General features: G+C 54.0%; 1 protein-coding gene across 1 annotated transcript; it reads right to left on the reverse strand.

The window, feature by feature from the left end:
* Positions 1–6: 6 nt before the first annotated feature.
* RPRD2 (regulation of nuclear pre-mRNA domain containing 2) lies at positions 7–7,871 on the reverse strand (the record flags this gene model as incomplete). The annotated part of the gene is made up of 10 exons (XM_017728878.1): positions 7,604–7,871; positions 7,232–7,332; positions 6,093–6,167; positions 4,848–4,900; positions 4,272–4,398; positions 3,695–3,870; positions 2,773–3,058; positions 2,213–2,488; positions 1,797–2,000; positions 7–1,169 (listed from the first exon to the last, which is right to left on the reverse strand). Coding segments are annotated over exons 1-10 (2,622 nt in total), but the record flags the coding sequence as incomplete, so codon positions are not given.
* Between the last annotated feature and the right edge of the window lie 840 nt (positions 7,872–8,711).

The following is an 8,711-nucleotide window of genomic DNA, read 5'->3' on the forward strand; positions in this document are numbered from 1 at the left end:
CGGTTCCTTCCCCCTGCGGCCGTAGCTCCCAAACATCCCTGGGGACGAGGCCAGCGGGTCGCAGCTCTCGCTCTGATCCAGGATAGACCTCATGGCCGGGGGGAAGGACGGCTTCACGCCAAACTCCTGTGACCGCTGACCGTAGCTGGACAGCACTGGCTGGTACTCTGCAGAATCTGGGAGTTTACTCGATTTCAGGATAGACTTGACCGGCTTCTTCTCCAGGTTCAGCATGGCCGAGGGCGGCGGCCCGGAGTAGTCGAAGTCGCGGTAATCCTCGTCTTCTTGGAAAGATGTGTCTGGGTAAAACTTCTCCTGGGAGGAGTCCATCAGGGAGGAGGGCATCTCCCTGCTGTCCGCAGGCGGCTTGTACAGGCTGGCTGGAGATTCTCTGCCAAGGCCGAAGGACCGGTAGCCGTGCACGGAACTGGGAAGTTCTTGGGAATATCCATCATCCCGGCCCTGCAGAGGCGACCTTGTACTGCTGGGAGTCGAAGAACCGGGGCTCATGATTTTCGACAGCAGGGAGATCGTGTCAACGTTGCTCGACGTCGGCTTGTCCATCATCTCGTCCTGGGTGGGTGTCCCGCTGCGCTCGTCGCGCACCGGCGTCCCGTCCACATTGTCCATGGAAGTGCTGGTGGGACCACGCTGGAAGTCAGAGGTGTGACTCTCCGTTGCCATGCTGGACCCCAAGCTGCTGAGGATGGGAATATTCAAGTTCAGGCCACTGAAGCCAGGATTTCCCTTCAGGAAATTGTGTATCTTCATCTCCAAACTGGGAGAAGGGGGTTCGGATTCCAGCTTGGCTTTTGAAATTTCGGAGGACTGACCCAGTGAGGTTTCTGTTGGCAAAAGGGAGGAAGGACTGGTAGGGTGGGAACTGGAAAATCCCAGGGAATTGGTTGGTGGCTTAAAACCAGAGCTTGACAGTGCTGGGGTATGTCCGACGGGAGCCTTATTGACTGAAGTGGAGGAAACCTCTGCAGTGGTCGAGTTTGGAGAATAACCAAAACTTTTGGCTATAAAGGACTGCGGATTGGAAGGAACATTCCTCCCCTTCATGCATGGCACGGTCGTGTTGGCTGGCGATGCCGAGGTGCTCTGCGAGGCAGCTTCTCCCGACTGAACGGTGTTCCCAGCCACGCTCTGCAGCAAGGACGACAGCCCTAGAAAACAGAACTGCTGTATCAGCTACTGAGGGCAGAGGCAAATCACCCCAAGCCACTGCCACGGGAAAGGCTCCTGTGTTCGCCATTCCGTAACACCCCCTCAGGCTCTGGCCACAACAAGGACTGGATTTTGCTGCAGTGACAGTAGCAACCAGTGAGGTGCAACCTTCCACCAGAGGCTTGGATTGATCCACAAATATAAATTACACCATCGAGTCAGTTGGGTAAGAGTCTGGTCTGCAGCCAGGAGTGGGAACCCCTGCCCTGCTGGCCGGGTGACCCTGGCAAGGTGCTGGAGCAGGAGCAGAACCTCTGGGAAACTTTCTGCACATAAAAAACACAGAGACCTCTCAGTCTCCTGTCCTGCTCAGGAGCCTCACAGGGAATGTTCCAGACACGTGCGCTTCGGCCGCAGCACAAGCAGGAAGCACAGAGAAGTGGCAGATCTCACTGATCCGTGACACCTGTGCTACCTGAGGACCATCCACATGTGCCACACACGTGAAACATTCCAGTGAAGTTTTTCTCCCTCTGTTCTCACTTAGGACAAGCAGGGCAGCACGTTTCAGCCCGGCCACTGTCCCCAAACACCAGCCAGCCCGCCCCCAACACCCACCCCAGTACCTTGCAGCGCTGGCGCCGTCTGAGTCTGGGTTTTGGAGAGAGCCGACAAAATGCTTTCCGGAGTTATCTCGACTTTGGAGAGAATATTCGCTAATGGATTCGAAGGAGCAGACGGGGTTCCCAGGACAGGAGTCTTCAGGCCACTGGCAAGAGCTGTGGGGCTGGTCGGCGTCCCCGGCGAAGGTCTCGAGGCGGGACTCACCCCTGGGGCGGGAGCACACACCACTCACCTGCGCTGCTCCGGCAACGCACGTGCTTCTGACTCAGGTCTCCCACAGGCACAACTGAGCACGAGCAAGGAGAGGCTCAAGGAGTGACACCGTGTGCCAGAGACCGAGCCAGAGCTCCGAGAGCAGTAACCCACTCACCACCCAGCTGCGTCAGTGCCGGCGCCCACGGCCCGGCTCAGCACTCACCTGTGCTCTTCATCACCGATGTCAAACTGCTCAGGATGGAGCTGATCTTGGCCAGGTCCACGTTGGCCAGGTTGGGTAAGGCGAGTGCCGGTGCTGGAGCGATGGGAGCTGTGCTCACCACCTTCGGAGCCGGGGGGGTTGGAGGGGCCGGGGCCGGCGTCGTCACCGTCCCCGAGGCCGTGCCGGCCGCAGCAGCCGACGGCACCGCTTTGGGGACACTCTCAGTCTTGGTGGGGGCCGGGGCCGGAGCAGCCTGTTTGTCCTTCCTCTCCTCCACTGCAGCAGAGAGGGTGGAACAAGAGCAGAAAGGTCACTCAGTCCCCCGAAAAGACTCAGGGCACATCGGTTCTGATTCCCACAGATGTACAGACATCTTCGGTAAGTGTTTTGGGAGATGGACATGGATCGCAGTGGGACTGGGACTTCCCTGCTAGTGCCAGGAGATCCAAACCCAACAGCCCCGGCCCACAGCCCAGCACGGGCTTTGCGCCTCCTCCACATCCCAAGTGAGGCTGGAGAGGGCTGGTTTGTCCTGCAGTTCCCCCACGACAATCACGTACCGATGATTTTAGACGTATCGTCCTCCACATCGGAGAGCTCCATGTCTTCCACGTCCCGATTGTCTGTCGCAGCCTCTGGAGAGACCATCTTGCGGCCTCCAGCTGCTGGAGACCGGGTGCTGTTCTCCTCCCCCATGCCCTGGAAAGGGGACTCGGAGCCTGTCGGAGATGGGGCGTCCATGCTGGGAGAAGGGACGGGAGACTCCTCGGGATCCGGAAGGGTTGCTTTCAGCTGGTCCAGCTTTTTCTTCAGATTGCTCACACGATTAGCAAATGTTTTATAGGCCTAAAGAAGGAAGGACACCAGACTGAGATCTTTCACGCCTCAGTCGCTCCCCTGAGGAAGCAACATGCAGCCTGAGAAAACCAATTCCAAATCCCTGGACCCTGCAGTGGTAAGAACTCGGCTTCTCCGTGGGACTCACAGGGCAACAACCACAAAAAGTGGGGAAGATAAAACCTTTTTCCACTGACTTGAAACAATTTTCATAACCCCCCTGTTTTTTAACAAATACATTCTGCCCATTTGGGGCTTTTGGTAGGGTCTGGAGGGTGTTGGTTGTTTTTGTAGCACTTTACTACCGTCCTTTCTTCGCTTGTCTAGTTCCCACATAAATCACAAGTTTCCAGAATTCAGGATTTGTCACACTAACTGTAATTTTGCCCCATTTAAGAACCTAGAGGGGCTCCAAAATTCCAGCAACACACACAAACTGAGCTTCCAACTGCTGGATTTTGAGAGCATATCCTTGTCTTGCCCAAAGCCTCAATTCTGCCCTCTTTGGAAACCACCCATACAACAATCCCATCAACTTTTTAATTTGGGAATAGAGAGATGAGGCATCTTCCAGCCTCCGAGGTGCCCAGTGAGCACAGGCAGATGCTGTTCCACCTGTGGAGGATCCAGAAAAGGCACACTTACATTTGCCACCACCTTGACTTCTTTGTACTGTGCCTCATAGAATATCCCGGCGTTCTCCAGCGCCTCGGTGAGCGAGGGGCCGTTCTTCACTTGCTTGTCCAAGCCATTGACAAATTCCTCCAGCTTTGAACTTGCTTCTTCAAACTCCTTGGAGAACTTCTTCCCTCCTGTTTTATCTGTAGAGAGATGGACACCATGGAAGTGAGCTGCTACATGCCATGGAAGTGTGGCCTCAACAGCAGCACCCGGGATATCGCGACAGCGGAGCTGCACACTCCCAGACCACCCGGGTCATGCACTGGGATCTGGCAAGGAGGAGGCCTGGTTGCTGGCAGTGTTGGTTTTCAGCCGGTCTTTCTCTTGGTCTAAGCTCTGCACCTGAGAGTTCCCGCAGGGATTCAAACTAACCAAGATTTTTGGCTCCTGATTCCTGGTTCTCAACCCCACTCTGAAATTCTGGCGTTTTCCGTCTCGACGGAACCGCTGGTTCTTAACCCCACTCCTGAAATTCTGGCGTTTTCCGTCTCGACGGAACCGAGGAGCTCCCACCACTCCTTGGGTGCCCTCGGGGCTTTACCTTTCAAGCACTTGAGTGTCTCGGTGCTGCAGACGTCCACCCTCATAGTGGAAAGCTGCTTCTCCTTCAGCTCTATCTGATCTTCCGAGCGCTTGTACAGCAGCAGCTCATCAATGAGGGACTGGGGCTGGAAAAAAGCAAACAGGAAAAGCCTCCTCATCACATTCCAGGGAAGAGAAGCCCTGCCTCCGCTCTGGCTCCAGACCGCTTCCAAGCGAGAGCTAACCCAGGAACCATGTGGATCCCAGGATTTTTAACCTCAAATCTCACGATCAGCAAACCTGGGCTCAGGCAGGAGCTGCAGTTACACAGGTCTCCTGGTTAAGAGCAGGGACAGGTCTTTGCATTTCATGAACGTGTTCCCCTCTGTCAGGGGACCGAATTCAGACCAATTTCTTGCCACTCCAGACTCCTCTTCACAAGGATGTTCTGAGCCTGCCCAGACCCTCCCCATGTTGGCCCCGTGGGTGTCACAGCCCCCACATCACAGATGGCTCTTGGGCCTGGGGTCACCCCACATGCAAACCCCCCAAGCTGGGGGTCAGTGCCATGGGTCACTTCCACTCACAGACTTACTCGGAATTCGGCGACAATCTTGGACTTCAGAGCAGCTTTCGGGTTGGTGGAGGCTGTGGGGATAAAGGAAAATTGTGAAGAAATCAAGGAAGCACATCCCAATGGGAAGTCAGACACAACAGGCAGCCTAAGAAAAGGTATTTTAAGGTAACTCCATGTGTTACCCATCACATCCTCCCCTCCATGCATGAGCCCCTCAATGCTCCGGGCTCCTGGCAGCTCATGGGGCATGGACACGTGCAGCTGGATTGGGACCAACAAGTGACACTGCTGCTTTTTAACATGCTCTTAACGTTTCCTGGGCACACCTTTTCCCCAGGAAGACGAGTTCCTGCAAGGGTTGATCTCACGGCCTTATCCAAGGAGTTACAGCTCTCTACAAGGAAGGGAATGTTATTCCCAAACTGCCAGACCTGGAGCTGGCATGGAGCCCAGGTTTCCTGTGGGCAGGGTCTCCCCTGGGAAATTCCTAGGTCTGACCATGCCCAGGGCCTTAACAACTGTCACACCTGGTTACAGGGTGGGGGAACGAGTCCTGCTGGCAAGAGACTGAATCCATCACATTCTGGACAAAACAGGAGAAATAGGAAAGAAGAAGTAAGGAGCTGATGAGAAGCAAAGCGCTAAACCCTCCATCCATGCTGGATACAGTTCTGTCTGGGAAAGCAGCTTGTGGTGTAAAGCCCAGTAATAAACACTCCCAAACTCTTCTGTCCTTCTGATGTCACCCTGCGCCTCTCGTCAAACCTGATGTGCCACACGTCACACCTGACATCTCACCACCTCTGTGGGGACCACTCAGGGCTTTGGCACAAAAGGAGATCATTAGGGCTGCTCTGTTATAGTAAATTCCCTCCTGCTGGTCTGAGTCCTGAGCTGTTGGACTCCCACATCCTGTCCCTGCACTCCCAGCTCCAGGTGCCCCCTCCCAGCCCAGCCTGCTGGGCAGGAGTGTTCCTGAGCACAAAGGGAACGTCCACCTCCTGCTTCTCTCTGTCTTCTCTCCATCTCTGACCAGTCTAAGACCAGTTTCCAAGAGGTTCCACCAGCTCTCTCCTCTCCTGTCCACAACCTCTGCTCTCCTATCTTATTTCTGCCTCACTTCTTTTCTGCACATAGTGGTTTTCTACCAACACCTCCTTGGTGTGCACATCGTGGGGCCCTTCTGAGCTGCAGGCTCAGCCTTTCTGCTCCTCGAGCAGCCAATTTCTGCATTAGTGCACAGAGTTCACAGTGGTTCCTTACTTTGTGATTTCTTCCACGGCTTATTCGGTTTGTTCAGAGACTCTTTCAGCTGCTTCTGAGTTTTGAAAGTGGTACCTGGAAAACATTTCATTTTTGGCAGTCTGGCATTATGGGAGTCCTGTCAGAATGTGGTTTTTGGTGCCGTACAGTTGCACGGTGAAAGAGTGAACAGAAATTTGTTTTAAAATACCTCGACCAACTTCCTTAGAGGAGCTGCTGGATGCCCAAGAGAACCTCAGTTTACTCAGGAATGCAGCAACCTGGGGGTGGTCTGCCATTTTTAAATCAAGTTTCTGTTTGCCCTTACACTAAGACAGTTCAAAAATCACAGTAAAAAGGGAAAACACAAGGAATCTAAAAATCAAACTCTTTGGGGAGGCTGTAATGGAATCAGCATCGAACAGGCAGCAGTGCCCCTTGGGAAAGCAGCCACAATACCTGATTTACCTGAAATCTCACAGACTTGTTTTCAGGTTACAGAAATGAGGGATTTCAGAGCAGAAGCACAAACGTCACTTCTCAGCATGCAACGCCCAGCTCAAGCCTGTCCTCGTGCCACAGCCCGACCCGAGACACCACGTTCCTCCTGCTGTGATGGCCACCGGCCCTCAGACCACTCCTGAGGGCTTCCTGAGCACCTTCAGCTCGCGATGATGTGAGTGAAGCCAAAACCTGATTTCCTGCAAGTACTGGAGCATTGGCTAATCCCTGGTTTTAACCAACTCCACGTGTTTCTTCCCTAAGGACTTGAGGACTCTTCACCCTCCAGCTTTGCTTCTGCCTCTTCCTGCCCCACAAATATTATTACTTAAACCAGCCTGCTACTGAACAGGACCCAGAGGTAGAGCCAGAGCCCCCTGGTCAGGATGTGTAGGACCATCTCAGCCTCACGTTCTGTTTGCTCTCAGCTGGAGCAGTTCCAGCTCATGTGAAAGAATTCACAGCTGCCTTCAGAAAGGTACGAAAGAGGTGAAGCAGGAGAATCCAGCGCTGCTCACGTCCCACACCCGGCTACGTTACAGCCTGTGCCAGGTGCAAATGCCCCTCATTCCCCTCAGTGGCCCCAGACTATCTCTACAGCTTCGCCGAGCTCACGGGGCAGTTTGTAAGGTGACAAATGAGGAGCGTAAGTAACTTACTCAGTGCTTCTTTCAGTGCCAAAATGGTTTCCTCGGGGTACACGTTTCTGTCCTCCCAGATTTTGAAGATTCTTTCGATGGATTTGGAAACGGATGGATCCCTGAAAGAGAAGAGTTCTTTACCCCCTGGCTGCAGGACACTGGTGTGAGGCTTCCCTCACTCCACCTCACAGGATAATTTGACCCGAACCACCCCCGTGTGCAAATTAAAACCCAGCTCACGCCCACCCTGGCCCACTCTACAAACACGTGGCTGCTCAAACAGAACCCTTTAAGTTCTGCTGATGTTTCTACAGAGTTCGAGATGTCAGCAGAAGATTCCCCCTTTCTGAGACACTCGGCCTCCCAGCACCCCGTTAGTTCATTACTCACTTCACTAACGAGGCAGCCTCGGGAAGCACCTCTGCGAAGGTGTCCCGAAAGACAATAGCATTTTTCCTCTTGCAGTTCTGTATGACATCATTGGCCAAGTAAAAAAGGTTCAGCCGATGAGGAAAAGCAGCTGAGGACAAAAGAAAACTTAGAGTCAGCATCAGACACAAGTACCACAACAACCACACCTTGATCCCAGTATTTCAGTGCTGCTTTTGGGAAAGTTTCAGAGTTTTCAAGGTCCAGCAGGCAAACCCCAGGGGCTAGAGAGGGCACCTGCAGTTTACAAATGATTTCCAGACTCCCCCAGCTATGCTCACTCCTCTGACCCTCCTCATGTTCAAAAGCTCCAACCTGAGTTACTTCATCAAACCCCTTCCTCAGGGTGGGTAAAGCTCATCCACATGCTAACGATGGTAATGAGCCCCTTCACTTCACTAAAGGACATTCCCAAGGACTGAGAGGGTGTTACTCCACATGCTCCTGTGTTGTCACCTCTCACCTGCCTGTGTCACCCCCGGATGCAACCAGATTCAGTTTTATCTACAAATCCCTCATTCTCTATCCTGCTTCATTTTCCAGTTGTCCCTACATTGGTAGAGCCACTTCCCACAGCACGGCTGTGCCTTGCAGCTCTCCTGGTCTCCAGGATTCCTCTCAGGAAGCTCAGCATCCTTCCTGGCCCAGAGCCCTGGGTGGGAGCTTGCCCCTCACTCACAGCCTGAAAAAGCTCCCAGCAGAAACGTTCTGCCCATGCTGCCCTCCCGACATCAGGGAGAGCTCACAAGTGAACTCCAGTTCAAAAGGAAGATCCTGCACAGGAGATCCTCCTCTGAGGGGAAGCAGAGCTGAGGACACAGGAAAAGGCTTAGCTCAGATGGGTCCTCAAATCCCCACGGGTCGATGTCCTTAAGCCTCCCTGAGCCCCTGCCAGCAGCACTGGTTCTCCTGCGCCCTTGAGCATCACTCCAGCCTCGGGCGAGGAAGGACACGGGGACAGAGCCCTCGGGAAGTCCCTGCTCCTGAAGCCCTGTTCCTCCACTGTCCCTGCCCCGGGACACACAGCAAAGGCGTGAGAGCCAAGCCACGAGTCACTGCCAGCAGCTGC

Source organism: Corvus brachyrhynchos, unplaced genomic scaffold (genome assembly GCF_000691975.1).
Source record: "Corvus brachyrhynchos isolate BGI_N302 unplaced genomic scaffold, ASM69197v1 scaffold443, whole genome shotgun sequence".
Taxonomy (NCBI): domain Eukaryota; kingdom Metazoa; phylum Chordata; class Aves; order Passeriformes; family Corvidae; genus Corvus; species Corvus brachyrhynchos.